The 19,229-nt window shown below is 45.6% G+C and overlaps 1 protein-coding gene across 7 annotated transcripts in view; it reads right to left on the minus strand.

Moving 5' to 3' along the window:
- The window catches only part of CUX1 (cut like homeobox 1), a gene marked incomplete at both ends in the record, with an annotated part of 282,299 nt that extends 264,031 nt beyond the window's left edge, over positions 1-18,268 (minus strand). For all 7 annotated transcript variants that reach the window (XM_082008642.1, XM_082008646.1, XM_082008645.1 and 4 more), the window contains one exon: positions 18,206-18,268. In XM_082008642.1, coding sequence (XP_081864768.1) covers positions 18,206-18,268 — 63 coding nt within the window. The remainder of the gene's footprint in view (positions 1-18,205) is intronic.
- Between the last annotated feature and the right edge of the window lie 961 nt (positions 18,269-19,229).

Here is a 19,229-nt window from a genome sequence, read left to right on the forward strand (position 1 = left end):
TTTTAGAATAAATTTTGTAGAAAACACCAAAAGGGTTGATCAACACAGATTATCACAGCTACAACAAGCCAACTAGTTTAAAAAACAGTAGTTGCCATCCCACAGTATTTGGTTTTATAGTTGTATGATACATTCTACGCCTAAAAAAGAAATCGAACTTCTCACTATCCCTGTCCCACAGGGAAACGGCTAAAACCACTCAAACAGGTTTTGTACGACAGCACGAAGCAGCTGCACATGGTGGCACCAAGCGTGGTGCCTCACATCAGCTGATGCAGAAGTTCACAGCCATATTCAAGCACATCAAAACCCTGTAGCATGCAGGTGACACGGGCAACTGCACCACAGACTGAATCCTTGGTAGCATTTTCTAAGGCACACGTACATCCTTGGAAGGTCTCCCACTTGCGTGTGGGATAAGGCTTGGCTTCCTTCATTTGAGACATGTAACAGGCCAGCAGTACCAAGTGACCCACACTCATTCACTTCGTCTCCTCCAACTCCAGCCTCTACCATTCTACAGCACCCTGTTTCTCCCGGGAAATTCCATCTATCCTTTGAAGTCTAGCCTAAATTTCAAAGGCAAAAATACCAAAATATCCTTGAGGATAAAGGTGCTGATGTAAAGAACATTGACTAACCCCAGTAATTTTATTTTCATATTTTAAAAGGGCCCCAAAATAACTATTCACCACCTTTTCCTCTGCTCGAGATTTTGAGAACAACCCGCCTACCAAAAAGTCTAATTCTCTTAGCGCTAGGAATTTTGCATGGGTGGAACTCTTTAGCTAAAAGTGATGATAAATAACACCTCCTCAATCCTGCGATCTCTAAAAACAGTTTACAAGAATTAATATACTAAGTTGATTTGCAATGTTAAACCAGAATTTCGCAACCCTCTGATGTCCACCTGAAGTATGCCAGGTGAGACACCAAGATCAAGGCAGTACAACACGAAGCTCAACTGTCTCAGTTATCTTCCATCCTCTGTACCTTCACCGTTGTGAGAATACGTAACTCCTTGGCATGTTTCTTGCATGCAGAACTATCAAATGTAGCATTACCACAATCAAACGTACCGATAGCTCATCCATCACACCCTACAGACAGCTTCACAGACCCTCCGCTCTACTAGGAAGTACAAGATCAGCCCTAAGTTGAAGGTACAAACCCTCTGATGCAGATTTTTTTTTTTTTCAGTACTCACACGGCACTTAGGTGTTAAATCAGCAACATTAAGCAGCATTTTTTCAGTCTTTTGTACAGTTTATATACAAACTACGCTAATTGATAAAAAACAGTGAGTAGATGTTCAAGAACTTGCTTGCACAGTTCTTCTCAACTATAAACCTGCCCTACAAAGAAAAGGGCCATACATACCTCCCATCAATGAAATGGGTAGAATATAATTTTTTTAAACTTATGCATGTACTTAATGCAGAGCACCTTCTGAAGTCTCAAATTAAAGGTATCGAAGAACAGCAGAATAATCTCTTTTCCCCCATAAAACATATTTGCACTTTAAACTATGCATATTGTTTAACTCTGTTAGGAATCCTATTATGGGAAACTTATTTTATGAGTCTGCCAAAAAGGATGGTTACCAGAAACGTAATCGCAGTAAGCAATAAAGGCTGACATGGAGTATATTTCTAAGCAATTAGAGCAGGTGTTTTAAAGGCATAATGCTATGGAGTTATAAATCCATTTAGAGTCACAGACACAGAAAAAGTAAAAGGCTACCAGAAGGTTCAAACCCTCACAGCAGCCAAATATTGTTCCTTTTCCCCTGCAGACCACAGCAGCTATAGGACCAACCCCACCACAAAATTTCAGCCAGTCAGAAGAATACAGTATTGTATTGAGGTACCACAATCATTAAAAAAAAAAGAATGAAGCACCTTCAAAGGAGGATGCAGCATATATATATATGCTACAAAGCTCAGAAAAACGTTATCACTTAAGGATTGCTAGATCTGTTTTAAAATACTGTTTCTTTTCAATTTAATTAAGCAGGGTTGCATGTAATACCTTAGCTGTCATGAAGACATTTTAAAAAACGAGAGGGTCTAATATGGGGGGTGCCTATGGAAAGTAAGGTACTCTATGAAAAGTAAGTACAAGTGGATGTGACAAGTCCCATTCAGACCTTAGAAAAACTTGAACATGAAACCTATCTAGAACACAGAACTGGTGGAGGAAATTCAGAGAGAGCTGACTTGCCAATATAACACGTAACAATTGCCGGTTATCAAAATTGCATAAGCCAAGAGACAACACTAACTATAAATATGACTACCAGCTATTCCACACAACCCAAAAGCGTCCTGCCAAGCCCTCCTTCATGTTCTCTCTCACACAGACAAAGGCCTTAAAGCCATGGGACATCTGCCAGGGAAACAAATGAAGTTAAAAAACCAGAAGAACATGAACATGTACTAACCTAAACTTGCGTGTTCTTTCTTCCCAATTCCTCCCCCAACACCTCCCCCTACAAAGAAGACGTCTCAGTTTACTGTACTATTTTCCTTCTCCCAACCAGTCTTAACTCTTGGACCAATGTTTTAAAGTTTCCCTACCTTTGAAAAAATAATGTTCAGTTCTTAAATGTTTTGCCAGATCTGGACCACACCCTGCCCTCTCCCAAAATCTTGGTTGTTTGTCTCCTATTGCACATAATCAATTATAGCACTTTCAGGTTTGTATTTTGCATGGTGGGAGCTGATCCAGAAAGGAGATTGTGCTTGTGTGAGCTTGTGTGTTTACACAAACATACACACACACATATACATACACCTTTATAAAATTGTTTTGTTTCTATAGAACTCTCGGGGATTTTTCTCAAACTGAGTTTTTCACTTGTAAGCAGGTAGCACTTGATAGAAAAAAAAATAGCTGAACTTACCAGGTCATGCTAATCACTTAAAATATGAAAGAAAAAAGCAAAATCTCTGTCATTCTATCACCACAAGAACTAGGTATCAATCATAAGCAAGAACTACAGAAAAATGCACACGGACACCCAGCAGTTATCTTCAGTTCCACTGCACATTTCACTCTCGCCGTTCTCGTTCCCAGATTCAGTGTCAGACACCAACTCTGATGTTTGACAAAAAAGGGATACGGCAGATTGCCCACCAGCCGCATCATGTGCTGCCAAGTGAGAAATACAAGCTTGGAAACAGTCTCGAGATTCCAGCCAGGACAGCAAGGCTCGAAGCATCACACAAGTGACATAACTAAGCATGGTGGGGAGAGGCTGGAGGGGACGTGGGAAGTCATTGCATGAAATAACTCTGTAGGGCATGCAAAGGAGCTGTTTTCGGTACCGAGCAAGACAACTTAATCATTTAGGATTACCAAGAAATAACTGCAGTTTTCTTCCTTCGGATTTTTCTTTTTTAACTAAGTCTAACTGCAAAACCCCCTTAACTACTTGAATCTGAATTTTCTGACATACTTTTACTTTCCTGTGAATGTTCTGTACCCAATTTTTCTTTATTAGCTACTGCAAAGCAACACAGCAATCAGCTTTCAGAGCATTCAGTAGAACAAGGATCACGCTGGGTCTAGTTCACAACTTACGGCTCCTGCAACATTTAAAAAGAAAGTTTACATCCTATAAAAGACAAGAATCATCTTGCTAATTTGTTCGGTAGCTAGCACAACAACAGTGTGAACACCACATGTACTCAATTTGTCTTCAGACTGTTTTTAAAAGACAGACATTTTATCGGCGTATCTGTTAACACTTTCCTTCAGAAAATATGTTTCGCCTGTCAGCAAACAAACAACAAAATAATGTGTCATATCTGTAAAATGAGGGAGAGAAATAAGCAGGATTAGCTTCAGAGTGCTGCAATAACATGACAATAACCAAACGCTGGAAGCCGTAGCTAATGTTTCAGCCCTGCGCTCACAATCCTGCATTTAATTCTGTTACTTTGCAATACCTACGCACATGGTCACACTACACAGAGATTCTCTCCAATTCTGCTATTTAACAAGATATATATATAACCAAAGAAATTTGATTGTTATGAACTCAGCTTGCAGTGGGATAGCTGGTGGGAAACAAGGCACCTTACATGGGCTGTGCTACAGCTAGGTGATCCAAAAAGGCAAGACAGCTACAAGCTGGGAAAGGAAACTGGATCACAAAGCAGAGATGGCACTACTTGGTCAAATCCTTCCCAAGTCAAGGAGCACCACTGCAACTGATTGATCCCCTAATTTAAATTACAAGAAAAAATTGCAAAACTCTGTTTAGCGCTCCGTTTAACTTTACACAGCAAATGCTAGGTAGGTTTTCTATTTCAAATTCAGGAGCATAAGGAGAAGAAACTTTCACCAGCAAGCACTATACAGGAGCACCTTTGAGTGAGGCTTCCAAGATCCTGAAAACATTTTTAGTAAGTTCCATGAATTGTAGTTCTAATTAAGGATTAAATCTGGACACTAAACACCTCTTTAGTGGAGGGCAGGGAGGCTTAAATCTTTTTGTATTAATGCCGAGCTATATCATCTGATATTTTTGCTATGACCAACCTATAAAACCTGTCAGCTTCACTCAGTTTACACTGCTCTAATTATATTTAACTAGAATCTGAATGATCTAATTACTTAACATCTTATAGCACAAACTACTGAGGACATCTGGTTGAGCAACTGGCAAAGGAGTCAGAGAAATAAAATGACCGTTCTGTACCCTGCTCAGGATCCCTGCAAACAGCTCTCCCACCAGACGGGCTCATTTTTCCATCCCACCTGAAATTTCTGCAGACTGAAAGCAGCCCTGCAAGAACAAATCATCCACCGGTTCAAAGAGAGCAGTCAGGTGAAGAAAAACTCTGGGAGCGCCACAAGTAGCATGAGGGGACTCTGAATTTTCATTTTGCTTTGTTCTTCATCAGGTGAAAACCCAGATCACTCTCTTGCATCTCTGGGGCTCCTTCTCCCACCATTCTTCAGAAACTGAGAAATGGAGAATGGCCACGAGCGCTAAAACTGATGTCAGCTCGGCTACAGCAGTGCCAGCAGGAAGCTCCCACACCTGCAAGCCTTGAAAGATTTTAAAGTCTTTAACCATCGCAATAGTGTAAGGGAGCAGATTTTAGCAAAACCAGGGAAAACTCCACTGGGGCACCATGAAGTCATTCATACTGAGAGCACTAAGGTTAAACTGGAAATAAGCAGCAACAGGAGCTGAAGGATCTTTTTTGGCCATGAAGCACTTCGCATAAATGGTTTCCATAATGTCAGCCTTGGTCAGAATCTTTCCCTTGGCCTGGCCACCGGCCAGGGCGATATCGTACTACATACCTGGGGACTCTTCAAAGAAAAGGGTGCCCGAAACACAGGAAACTGCTATCATGACCCATATTGTGCAGCCATGCTCCCACTTTGATCTCTTTTCCTTGAAACCACAGTGCACTGTACCCAACAGATTAACCTGACATCGTCAAAGAAGAAATAAAACCTAAAAGTTCTGGTTAAAAACCCAGTTAAATCTGCTGTTTTCTGTCTTTACTTTTCCTCAACGAACAGATGGAAACCAGCAATAACCATCTGTGTAAAGCAGCAATAACTGTAAAGCACAGTAATTCCACAAAAATACACTAACAAGGTCAGTTAAGTGTTTCTCTAATTGTCTATTGCCCGTGACCTTTTTCAAAGATTTCAAATGAAAAACAAAACCAAAACAACTTGTGAAAGATCTTTTGGCACCTTTGGCCGTAGCACGGTTCGGTTCTGTATCCTAGGGAAATTCCAGTTTGGGAACAACGTTCTGCCCTCCCAGATTTCCCCTCTCTCATGTGGATGTGCTCCTCACTCCTCCTGACCTGCTAGGTAGAACATCCAGACTCCATGATCCACAACAAAATCGATTATCCCTGAACGAGCAGTAGAACTAAACCGTTCCTGTACGTGCAATGCAGCAAACGTTTTAGAATCCTTCAAGATCAAAGCTACTCTATTAATAAACTTACATTTTTATATTCCTTGCAGCTGAAAAATCCAATTAAAACGGTACAGTGACCTTTTACCAGAGAACTAACTACTGTCACAGTGAGGATAAAGTATCAGAAGACAGCCTAAGCAGGGTTACAGCAAAAACGGGATAGATACTGAGAGATACTATGACAGTTGTTTTACTTCAGTCACTGGGGTGGCAAAGGATGGCCTAATTCAACAGGAAGATCTGAGAGGCTTTTATTAGGTCTCCAAACTAGTGTAACTGACAGTTAAACAAACAAAGTGTCAGGCCTTAAGTCAGCATTTAGACAGTAAATTTATAATGAAGACCTGACAGTCAAGAAACTGTACAAAGAGGCTGCTGCCAAGCATCAACTTTAAAAAAAACACCAAAAAACTAGTTATAGAATGAAAATGTCTTACCATGGAAATTAACTTCACAATTTGTTGGTAAAATGATTATAGCAAATAAATAGGGCGTAAAAACGCTATGATATATGACTGCATTTTGCCATGACATATCTGGAAGTGAACAAGATAAAGAGCAATGAATGCCCCAAAACAATAGAAGTAGGTGTGTTTCTTCAAACCAGGCATGCCTGCTCGCTTACCAGCTTCCCTTTAATCAATCTGTACAAAATTAAAGTTCACTTAGAAAATTAAAAATAATACATATATCCAACACTTCCTGGTATCAGGGGCTTCCACATTTTTTTACGGGATCCAGAAGAAAGCCTCTAATACCAAACGCCTGCCTACCATCACCTTTCACCAGCAAGGATCTTAAAGGGTATGAGAAGTTGCAAACCCGTGAGACCGGAGACATAACAACCTTTGGCATAGCAGGCAGCAGCCAAGCACAGAAAGCACCTTTTACAACGCTGGGAAAGACTGCACCGAGTGACCACGTAGAGCATGCTGCAGTCCCAAACTAACTTTTCAGCCTTTGCAGTAAAGTTAATTTTTGAAAAGATGGCATGTAGAACAGCTCTGGGGCATAGTGACCACTAAGATCCTGAACACAATCTGAACTATCAAGTTGTTCTTCTTACCTTAGTTAAAGTAGGTTTTCACAGTTCCAATTTTAGTCTTCAAGTCCTATTTACAGAATAAAAAATCCCAGATAGTGACATTAATCAAGTTTTACTTAGCGTGGCACATTAAAGAACTAACTATTCTCAGCATATGGCAGGACATCTCAGATGCTAACGGACTTTAATTTATTATCTAAAACAAGCTGATCACAGCACAGTGTGTGTGCTGTTTTAATTGTTCCTGCTGTATTTAACACACCACCCCAAGAAAAAAAAAACCTACACAGTTCTAGTTTCACGAGTTGATGGCATGGAGCACAGCAAAGGACTCAGAAAGACAGAAACAAGTACTAGAAGTTGCACAGAAGAAAGCAGCTTTACAATACAATTTTCCAGTCATGGGACCGACCAAAGCTCTGCCTGCACGTACATAAAAAGCCTGAGACAATCACCTCCTCGCAAGCATGCAAACAGCAAACAATGTTTTATACATAAAACTGAGAGCATGGCTTTGTAAGACAATGTAATTTGATTCAAATCCTGATCTAAAACAGGGAAATAATCCCCAGTCCTGCATGGGTTAAGGACCGTCAGTAACACAGACTGCACCCACAGCCTCGCAGGATCAAGACTCACCAGAAAAATCTTTCTTTGCTAGGAAAGTATGCAAAATAAATTCTCATAGACCAATTCTTCCCTCCTTACTGTCTGCTTCACCATGCACCTAATTGTGAGGCAAGAACACAGCAGCCCCCGGAGTCTACCCCTACAAAGCAGCAAGTAACGGCTCACTTTTGAAAGGAATGAAAAAAAGACATTTTCAGCGCAAGCAGTAATGATGAGTATAAAATACGCTTGCTTGAGGAAACGGGCAGGGTGTTGTGAGCAGCAGTGGAGAGATGAGCTGAAGACACTATATTAGCAAGCTGCCCTTTTCCAACATCTGAAGAATTTCGATAGCAAGACTCCATGCCAAAGAAAACGTGCAAAAACCTATAAGCAAAAGAAAACTAAAGCTCCTGAAAGAGACAGGACAGAGCTGGAAGAAGGGAAGGGAGGAGTAACCAGTGCATTCGCCACCTTTTTCTTTTTTATTTTTTAAATATATGAAACACTTCTTGCACTCACATAAAAGAAACCAAGGTTACAATTGTGTAAGCAACTCTGCACAGAGGTCTCCACGGAAAATCAATTGCAAGACTACTGGCTCCTTGTTTTTAAATGTTTAATATTATCCCATCTCCACAATTAATATTAGAAAAGCAACTATGCTCATACCAGACATACCAAACCAAAGTTGAGTACTATCAATATTAACATGCACACACAAAAGTTGCAACAGAAAAAGAGATACGTAGTTTGCTGACAAAACTAACATTATCATATTTCAGACCATAGACAAAGGGTACATTTCATTTATGCCTGAAAATGAAGCAAACCTCTTTAAGTGGTAACACAATACAAATTTACTTTGACATGCACATGCAATAAAATGTGTAAATACCCAATAAGAATAAAACAAAAAATAATTACAAACACAAGTATAAATTTTATTGAGCTATTCCGACAACATTTGTATTTGACATCAATGAGACAACAAGCAAAAGAATTAAGTTGATTAGAAACATGAGATAAAGGATAAGACTGAGAAGCCACCGGACTAGTATGGGGAGATTCGTCTTTATTCACAACTTAACCATGGGCCAGGTTAGAAAAGGCAGCTTCTTCCCACCCCAGCTCAGTCAGAAGACTATGACTACGCATGTGTTAAAAATTAAGCACATGCGACAATGCTTACTGGGTCAGGGCCTTTGTGTTGTGCTAAATAGGGATAAAGCTTATTCACCTTTGCAAAGTTCACCGAGCTGAGCACACCAGACCTACCCGCAGCGGCGCTGAGCAGGAGCTCAGCAATGGAGCGCGGCACCTCTCCAGCCTCACAGCTATTCAGGAAGCAAACCCATGCGAAATGAGTAGGCGATCAATATTTCTGATGGCACAAGTAGACACCTAAATCATAACCTCTAACCCTGCTGACAGCCTTAGCAGGCTGTCGATACTTAGACTACAAAACCTGAGCAATTTGGATAAAAATTGCTGTAAGAAAAAGTTTCAAGCTACACCATCCCATGCATTTGGTGAATAAAGAATTTCAGCCTTCAGATACGAGTCCAACACCTTACGTAAAAACTGCTCTGAAGACATCCCTCCTTTTCAGCATTCGGGGAGCTCGCACGCTGCCATTTACAGTCCGTACAACCACTGGAGCGTGGCTTGGATGAAAGCCCTGCTAGCGACTGAAGATCCTCCTTCAGCCGAGCTGGCAGCAGCCTGTCTTCCTGAAACAGGGGCTGTTTCAAACCTACGGCTGCAGCCAGCTGAGGACTGCAGTTTTAAATGATGCTGCCACAAACTGTTGAATATTAAATTCAACATTCGTATCACTGTGTGCCTATAATGCACATTTTAAGCAGCCTTTCATGTACAGAGAAATCTGAAGGGAGACTTGATAAATTGTGTATCTTGCCTTCAAACAGTATACCAAAGAACAGGGAGGTACGTTTTAAAGTAAGAGTGTGTGTATGTCTGAATAACTCTGGATTATAACTTTATAACCGTCTGCAGGAAACATCTTCTCTCAGTGATTTGGTACCAATCATCAACAATATTCTTTTAGGACAGCCAATTTATCAGCTCTTTTTTCACGTCCGTTTCTACCAACAGCGCTTCCAGCAACAAGCCTGAAAAGCACCTGCAAACCAGCAGCAGTATACCCTCTGTTTAATCCATTTAAAAAGAAAGCTAACCAAGGTGCAGAAAATGTAACAGCAGCTAAGCCTAATTTACCCACAGCACAGAATTAAGCAGTAGCAAAAAGGAATAGTAAGTGCTAACTCACAATCTTGCATCTCAAAGTGCTCTCAGAGAGGGGTCATTATCAATGTTTTCCAGATGGAGAAGCAAACGAGCAGCGGCCGAGTGACACGCTCAGAGGCCCGAGCAGACCCGCAGCAGAGCCGAGGACGGGCAAACATCAGCTGCTAACAGCAAGACTCAATCTCCCAACTTATTTCAAAGCCACTACTACCTAGTAGCTATCGCTCAAATTGAATCTGCACCAATTAAAGGCTTTGTACATTAGTACCAGTCCCCCTAAGCATTATTGCCCAAAGTAAGTGTATATTCACAGTGTATAGATTTTTGATGGGCTGATGCATACCAGCTGAAGCTTATCATTCTGGTTAAAGAAATCTTTTGTTTTCCTTGAAATAATGGATCAGCAACACCATGCAACCTCAAATACCTAGCAGAGGTACCAGAGAGAGCAGGAGTAAGACTTAACCCATCACACTTCTGTGCATTTCATCATCCGCAGCACTACCTTTTAGCTTTGCAGATCAGTTTCTACAGGAATAAGTCAGGGCATTTCCATGCAAAACATACGACCTTTTTGCATCTAAGATACATCTAGTCTGAGTTTTCATTTAAAAAAAAAAGTCAAAAGCTATTAAATTGGGGTTTTTCCTTTCCTTTTTTTCCTTTTTTTTTTTTTTAGGTAAAAACAATGAGAATGCTTCTAATAGTCATAAAACCTTAAAATACCATGCAAGTCGTTAAAAAGCTATTTAACAGGAACATAAGCCCTATTTGTCACAGGGCAACATTAAAAAATCTGTCAGCGTGCTCTGAAGTCATACCATCATCCTGGTATCTCATGTACAAATCTTCCCAGGATGTTTCCACAAGACCAGCCTGGTGGTAAACCCCAGGCTATCCTTTTATACGATCAGCGAGCGCAGGTGAGCTGGATTTGACTGCAACACTACAGCCAGGCATTTGTTGGGAGACCCTCCATACTCCCCAGCTGCACTGCCGAACATTTATGTAAATTCTAAAATAAGCTCTCCTCTTCTCCCAACTGCACTGCAATAAGAGTTTCATTTCCAAGTCCTAGGCTTAAGCTCACTCCTTGACTCCTTCCTTTCTTCACTACTTCCCTCCATCCCATCCATCCTTTAAACAGCGTCATTTCCCCCGCTCATTTTTATTTTTACTTCCCCGCAGCACTACTGTCCTCCGCTTGTCACATGTGAGCCACAGACTGCAGCCAACGTTTCTCAGCAAGGGAAGACCTCTACAATGTAAGCGTCAGAAGCGATTCAGGCTCCTTGTACATCAACCCCCAACCCGTAAGAGCAATCCCACAGCGACAGCTAACGCAGCAGCACAGGACCACCCGATCTCCATAGCCCAAGGGATACTATAAAATGTTAGCAGGAATTAGACCCCAGCTTGGTCTCACCTGCATACCCCTGTGCAATGCACACCAGGGCTCACCTGACCATTAGCCAAAGGCGAGATCGCTGGATTCAGTGAAATGAAAGGTCCACCTCCACTGCAAAATTAGTCCAGACGTTTACCAATAGTTTGGCCTAAATTTTCACTTCCTTCACAGAAACCTTGCACTGGCACTTCCAGATGCTGTTATGTCCAAGCTTGCTTATTCACTACGGTACCTTTCCACACAACGAAGATAGGACCAAGAGGATCTGCTCAGCTCTGACGTATGAACTCCTCTGAAAAAGCCTCAGAGGCAGCCATGGCCTACACCCTTACATGCCTTACAAGCTCACAGCCAGAAAGACAAAGATATGGGGGAACTTAAAGCATCTGAATACGGCAGCTTCAATATTTTTGTGCATCTGCTTTCGAGCTGTTCAAAGAAAGGGTAATCTTCGCCTCTGCTTCCCCAGAGCAGATCACTGCGGGCCCATGAACCCAACTGGGAGGCAGGCAAGTGCCTCCCTCCCTCCACCCCGAGAAACAACAGCACAACCCCAGCCCTCCCAGAAACTTCCTTATTACCCCAACTGTCGACAAAGGCACTGAAGTACCGCAAGGCAAGGAAGCGGCGAATTGCCAGCGAGGCAAAAAGCTATTACACAACACTGGTCTGAAAGGCTCCAACTTCCAGCCTACGTCTGCTGTAACGCACCCGCACAGAGCCATCGGGCCATCTCCCGGCTTTAGCATCTTCCTACCGAGAAATGCATTTATTCGTGCTAAATGCTGAACTCTGCTCAGTCACAGAAGTGACCAAGTAACAGCGTACAAGAACTGCTGTACGCTGCTCGAGACAAAACAGGAGCACCAATCAGGGAACCATGGTGGATCTAGTACGAATTCTTTCCTGCCTACTGCTTTCCCAGAAATGCAAGTACTGTTCAACAACAGGGAAGACCACTGTTACATCCAACAACCTACACCCAACATCTGCACACTTCCCGTTTCATCTTTTATAAAAGTTTACTGCTGTTAACATTCAGTTATCTCTCTGGATTACCATGTTCTTCGCAACCCAAGCGAGTGTAATATACTGTATTTTCTTCCTTTTAACTAACAATAAAAGCAGAAATTACTAACTCATTTGCCTTGTCAAACCAGAGACAACAAAAACAAGCTGAAAACATGTATGTCACAAACAATTAAGATTTACCTTATCTTTACTAATTTAAGGACATCACCTATTCCGATCATGAGGTCTAAGTTTCTCTCATCTTTCCTGGAAAATTCAACACCACACCTACAATCCCACAAGTGAGCATTCTTGTACAAATCTCTTCACCCTAGACTCCTCGTCTTCTGCTAACTACCCCATTTCAGTTTGCTCTCTCTCAGCCTCACATCTTCCTCCCTGCTCCTTCATGCAACGCTGGAACATTGTCACTGGATTCTCGATCCAGAAAACACTGTATTTTCAACACCTTGCCCATAAAAGTATATGGGAAATGACCAAGCACAAAGATAAGCAAAGACTAAAGCGTAAAGAACATGTGCAAGAGAAACCTGGATGTACACGATGGGAACTTACTACCCTGCTTACATGAAAAGGACCACAAGTCAATGAGCACTGCCTGCTTGGTGTCTTACAGAAGTACTAAGCATCCATATATGTATCTGTTCTCTACCCAGTAAACTGCCTTTATTTTCAGCCTCAGTGTGACCAAACTGAAACTCTGAATTATGCATTTTTCTACATCCACTTTTTGCATTACAGATCAGCTTGCAAATAAAGAATAATTGTTCACTGGAATTTTAAACTGCATGTAATTTCTTCTATAGCAAATGTTTCACCCATTACTTATTTGGTATTGCTATACACAGACAAGTAGTGCCACCTTTTTAAAAAAAAATCCCAGCCATTACCATATTCCAAATCCTCACTAGTGCATTTCTCAATACATCATCCAATTAACCACAAACTTGGCGTAAGAGCAGAGCGACTGAAATACGCACTAATTCTGCCATGTTTCAGATGGGCATTATTTCATTTGAGAAACAGGAAAGAGGGCTAGAAAAGCTTTCAGAAATTTCTTTCCAAGGAATAGAACTCAAGGAATCCTACGAAAGCCAATTTCTTGAGCCAGAAGTACAGCAAGGGCCTTTCTTCTCCTATGCCATGCGTGTTAGATGCCCAGGGACAGCACCACGAAAAGCCAAAGCTTTCCTGCGGCAGGGAAGCAACGGTAGCTATCGGAGCATACTGGCAGCGGTGGCCTGGCTTTTATACCCCTCTCAGTTCCCTGTATTCCATTTTCTTGCAGAACTACCAAGGTGCTTTCACTACAGGTCTCTGATCAGCTGGGGAGGAGCAGAAATACATTTACGGTAGCTACAGACTCTTGAGACACATTTAACTACCATTATAATATGTAAAGCACTGTCTACTTTCAGGACAGAAACTACAAGTTCTACAGTGCACAAAGAAACAAAATTAAACACTCCGATGCAGTCGCTAATTCCACTTCTGATGGAGCATGTCAACTCCTTCACTTAAAGCAAATCAGTTTGTGCTCTGGTACAGTCGGATCCAACTAAAAGATGCCAAGAGCTCCACCTGTTTCGAATTAAATAATAGAAGCACTTCAGTATTTAAAAGCTACTCGTTGCTACTTAGTTTTTCCAGATTTTGTTACAAATTCTATAATGTTATAAGACCAATGGCTTACCTTAAAACAATTAGTCACAGCATGCCATAGAACTAATACCCCATCCTTACTTTAACCATACATGATGCAATACCAGGATGAGATTTTAAAAAACAGAAACGTGTGAGCAAGATCTGGCTTTAGATTTTCATTCCCTAGTTTGATAGTAGCAAGTTACGCCGTTCTGCTCAAAAGCAACGAGAAAATGTACTTTTTACCAGTATGTGTGCCTGTCCTAAAAAGCTATGATGACATTTTGAGACTTCTGCTTATTGTCAAAATACTTCAACACATAGTTTGTTTGGTTTTCAAATGGTATTAACTTCTTCCATTCATCCTGCAGATTCAACTTAGATCCGAGAGCCAAGCCAGGCTTAGTCATGTAACTCTGCTGGTCAAAAAGACACGGCAGGACCAACTGTCTCCTCTGACATAGATACATACACAGACGTATTCAGAAATATTAAGCAAAATCTTAAAGAGGGCTGCATGCCATACCCACGGGAACATGACACCCATTTCCCTGTTCTCCAGCAGAAGGTTGTTTTCATGGTGAAGGTGATGGCGACACCAAAAACTAAAACTTGAAACAGGACTGCGCAACAGCAAGTAACCTTCACGCTGCTGTACGTCAACCTGACTCAGGTCACACAATTCCTTCCAAACAGGAGACGCAGTTTTAACTCGAGGGCAAGAGCATTTCTCCAGTGATTTAATTTGCATTTATTGCCACAATAGTCACCGTTTGCAAGGATCTTTTTTCTCTACGCAGTGCAATTCCCTTGCCACCAGTTATCAAACATGGGTCCATCTTCAACCACGTGGCAAACTGATGCAGAAATGGCATGCTAATTCCACTGTTTCTTTAGGAAATATAACTAACCTTTACTAGAGAAAAGGGTTAAGTGTTTGGCTGCGCGTCTTTCAGGTACAGTCTCAAGTGAAGAGCCACCTTTGATACATGTAGGAAACTGCCATTTTTGCATCTCATATTCCATTTGTGAACAGACCTTTTTGTTCTCTAATCCAAGTTCTGAATTATTTAATCCTGCCTCCAACTCTTGAAATCTCTCTTCCTATAAACAAGAGGTTATTTCGTGAAAGGAAATAAATAATTAAGAGAGTCAGACCCTAAAGTGTTCCTGGCTCTGTTTTTAATTAATATTGATACAATCTTGAGAAACCTGCTGCTTAATATTACAAGGCAGGTCACAGCTCATCAACAGTTAAACGTCAGAATCTTCTAACAGAACGGAGAGGAGGAAGTTGCGAGCAGAGAGGGTGCATGTCGCTCCACTGCCAGCGAAACGGGACTACAGAGCCTCAGCTCCTTACAACTTTCTCGTGCAGAAAAACTACAGGTTCAAAGCCATCTAGACCCAGAGCTGCGAGAGCTGGAGTTTACAGGGTACAGGTTAAGTGTAAATCCTTCAGGTTTTTGTCCTGGAATAGGGTAACAGCAGCGCAGATGAAAGCGTTTTTATTTTCTGTAATTCCAGACTCGAAATACGTTAGTACAAATGAATGATGGGGGAGGGAGGGAGGCATGGACAGTTCTGTAAGACTGAACTTCATACTCAGCAACGATAGTTTTTATAGCATATTGCTTCATCTGCAAGTGGGAGTAAATATTACACTACCTCTTCATGCAGATGGGTGGATTGAGGGAAAAAAAAAAAACTAATTTGAAACAAATTAACTATTCTGCATATGGATGAAGGTACTCTCTACCTCTCTGGTCACTCCAGGACTCTCCACAGACAGACTGCGTGCAAAGTTAATAAACTTCGCATTGCGTACAGATTGCCTGGTGAACCTGCCAAAAGGTGAACAGCCTCAATCCGCCACATGTATAAATAATCACAAATATAAGTCCTCAACAGCAGGTAATGAATATTGTTCAAACAACTTTAAGCTAGCATTACCAGAATGCTTCAAAGAGGAACCTACAAGCTGTTCGAGTCAGTCTGTCACATTTAGTCTGCAAAAATGAGATTAAGGTTTGCACAGTGGTACTCCACAACAGGTTTTACCGTATGCACAGAAACTAAATTATGATAAAAGTGAGCTATTTTTTACTAAAAACAGAAGAGAACAATCTATCAAAATGCCATTTGGCTGCGTTCATTACATTTTAGAATTTAATTTACATGATAGATACTTTAGCGTAATATGTTTTAATCAATAAGCATTTCTGAAGGCTTTGTTTTTACAGGAAATATTTAGGCTTCTTCACCGTTAAATGTAACGCCACGGCAGTGAGATTAGGAGCGTTTATTTTCCTATGCTACGCAAGTACAACCACACATACACAGAGGCAAAAGCAAAAGTCCACAATTAAAGATGTCAGACCTTGTTTAACTACATCTTAATTTAATCCATTTTATTTTATACAATTCTACATCTGGATCTCATTTTCTGTATTCCTGTAGGTATTCTGGGCCACTATTAAGAACCCTTTCAAGTTAGCAAAGTTCAGCCAAGTCTACCTTAATCCAAAGCCTTTAAAAGAAACAATAAAACACGAAAGGGGGGGGGAAGAGAAAGCAAAGCCTAAAACAAAACGCTACTTTTACCCTCCCAAATGCACCTGAAAGTCAGAAGGGACCAGCCTCCTACTACAGCTCCTGCGTAGCACTTCCCGTTTGGGGGGGGGGTGCTGGGTTTGTTGGGTTTGGGGTTTTTTCGGGGGTGTTTTTTACCACCGCTCCCGCTAGCTCGTCCTCTGCGAGCCCCGCCGAGGGGAGGGGAGGGCGGCGGGCCCCGGGTCCCGCTCCCCGGCCCCCCCCGCCCCCTCACCTCCGGCGGGGCTGCGGCTCTGCCCAGCATCCGCGCACCGTCCCGCCGCGCGGCTCCGGCCGGGCCCGTCCTCCGAGGGGCCGGGGTGGGCAGCCGGCGGCGTTCGAGCCCGTTTATTCAACCGGGAGGCAGCGGCGGGTTTGAAGAGGCAGGGCAGCGCTCTCCTGCGCCAATCAACTGGGAGAAGCACGCATGTTGCAACCCCATTCAGCGGCGGGAGCAGCACCGCTTCGCCGCTGACAACCCCCCAACCCTCCCCGGCCTTACCTACACCCCAGCAATTATACCAGACAGCGGGTCTGCGGCCCCCTCGGGGCACACGGCCCAAGGGCAGCTGCTCTGCCGGGACTTCCCTCGGAGGAAGCGGGACTTCTCGGCTGCTAGGGCCCGCGCGGTAAAGCATCCCTGTCCCGCTCGGCTGTCACATCCCGGACAGCAGCAGAGCCCGGGGGGCCCGTCCGCTACGCACGCGTGACATCCCCCTCCCCCCCGGCCGGGACGCCCCCGCGCTCCGCCGGCCCCTCACCGGCCACCGCGGGCGCTGCCCTCCCGCACGTCCCCCGCAGCACCACCACCCCCCCGCCCGGGCCGCGCCGTGCGAGGCCGGGCGCTCGCGCCCCTTCCCGCCCCGCGGGGACCCCGCCGCAGCTCCATCCCTCGCCCCCCCACCCCCCCCGCCGCCGTGCCAGCCGGCCGCGGCGCTCACAGGGCGGCGGGAGCGCTGCGGGCCGGAGCCCCCAGGGCCCGCCGGCGGCCGGCACCCCGCGGCGAGGCGAGGCGGCGGCGGCGGCCGGGCAGCGGCGGGGGAGCGCCCGCCTGGCCGGCACCACAGCGCCCCCAGCCCCCGCCGCGCCTGCACGGCGAGCCCGGCCGGCTGCCTGCGCCCCCACACAAAGTCCCGGCACTCGGTAAACTTTCCCCGGCTGCCGGGGAGAAACGGCGGCGGGGACGCGGCGGCGGGAAGGGGCGGGCGGAGGGGGGAGGCAGGCAGGCAGGCGGGGGGAGAGGAGCGGCCGCCGGCAGCCCCACCGCCGCCCCAGCAGCCCCGGCCGCCCCGCACGGCCCCGGCCGCCGGGGGGGAACGGGAAGCGGGGAACAGAGCAGCCCGGGACGGAGCGGGCGAAGCGGCGGCGGCCCCGGCAGCGCCGGCTCCGGCGCCATCTTGGGCTGATCGATGAATTGAACAAAGAGGATCAATTTCCGATGGGGCCGGTGATCAATGGCGGGGGGGGGCGGAGGGAGCGGAGCGCTGCGGCCGGGCGGAGCGGGGGGTTCCCTTTAGGCGGCGCGGGCCGGCGGCGGGAGGAGGAGGAGGGGGAGGCCGGGCCCGAGGGAAGGCGGAGAAGGGAAGGAGGGGGGGGGTCCGGCGGCGCGGCCCGGCCGGTGCGGCGAGCGGGGGAGCCTGACCTGCAGCTGCTGTAAATCAAAGCGCTTCCAATATTGAAACATCGATCCCACATTGGCCGCCATCTTGAGACATATTGAGACAGAGTGAGCGGCTGATAGAGAGAGAGGGGCTGGAGTTCAGGAGCCGGGAGGGAGGGGGAGGGAGGGAGGGAGCCAGCCGGGCGGGGGGAGGAGGGGCGGGGGGGCAGGGGCGGGAGGCGGGCGGGGAGCGCCCAAATCCCGGCCTGGAGCCCGCGCGCGCCCGGAACACGGACTCAGCCCGTGCGCTCGCGGGGGGGGGAGGGGGCGCCGCGCCCGCGCGCTTCCTGGGCGGGCGCCCCCCCCCACCCCCTCGAGCGTGTCCGTGTGTGCCGCCCCGCGGGGGGACGCGGGCGGACCCGCCGCCACGGCTGGGCGGTGCGGGGGTCAACGCGGGCGGCTGCGGTGGGGCGAAAGGGGTCCCGCAGGGGCGGGGGGGGGGGGGCGTTAGCCCTGCGGGGGGCAGCGAGCCGCGGCGGGAGTCTGGGGGGGGGCCAACGGCGGCGAAGCCGGTCGGAGGCGGCCGGGTGCGGGCCGTGCGGGGCGGGCGCGGCTTCCCAAGGGGCCGACTGCCCCGGCGCGGGCTCCCGCTGCCGCCGGCCGCTGCGGGGGGGCGGTTCGCGTGGAGGGTGGGAAATCGGATCACGGCTCCACGCAGGATATCCATAGAAACGGAGATTAAAAGGATGAAATAACTTATTTTGTTCTAAACAATAACGTTGCTATAAATACGAACATTTTCCTTGTTCCCTTCCTGAGCAGCGCAGAACATTTCAGCGGGCTCGTCTCCTACCAAACCAAACCCGCGCGCACGAGCTGCGCGCACTCGCGTCACCCCCCAGGACAGCTCGCTTTATGTCCCCGGTGGGAGACGGGCAAACCCACGGGCTCTACCTGCCCCCTCCGAAATCAATAAGCTGCGCGGTGTTTTTCCAAATACAGCTACTTTTGCTCTTTTGCGCTTCATCTGTAAAAGGGAAATATATCTTCCTCTGCCTGAGTGATT

Source organism: Phaethon aethereus (genome assembly GCF_964289735.1).
Source record: "Phaethon aethereus genome assembly, chromosome: 19".
In the NCBI taxonomy this organism is placed as follows: Eukaryota; Metazoa; Chordata; class Aves; order Phaethontiformes; family Phaethontidae; genus Phaethon; species Phaethon aethereus.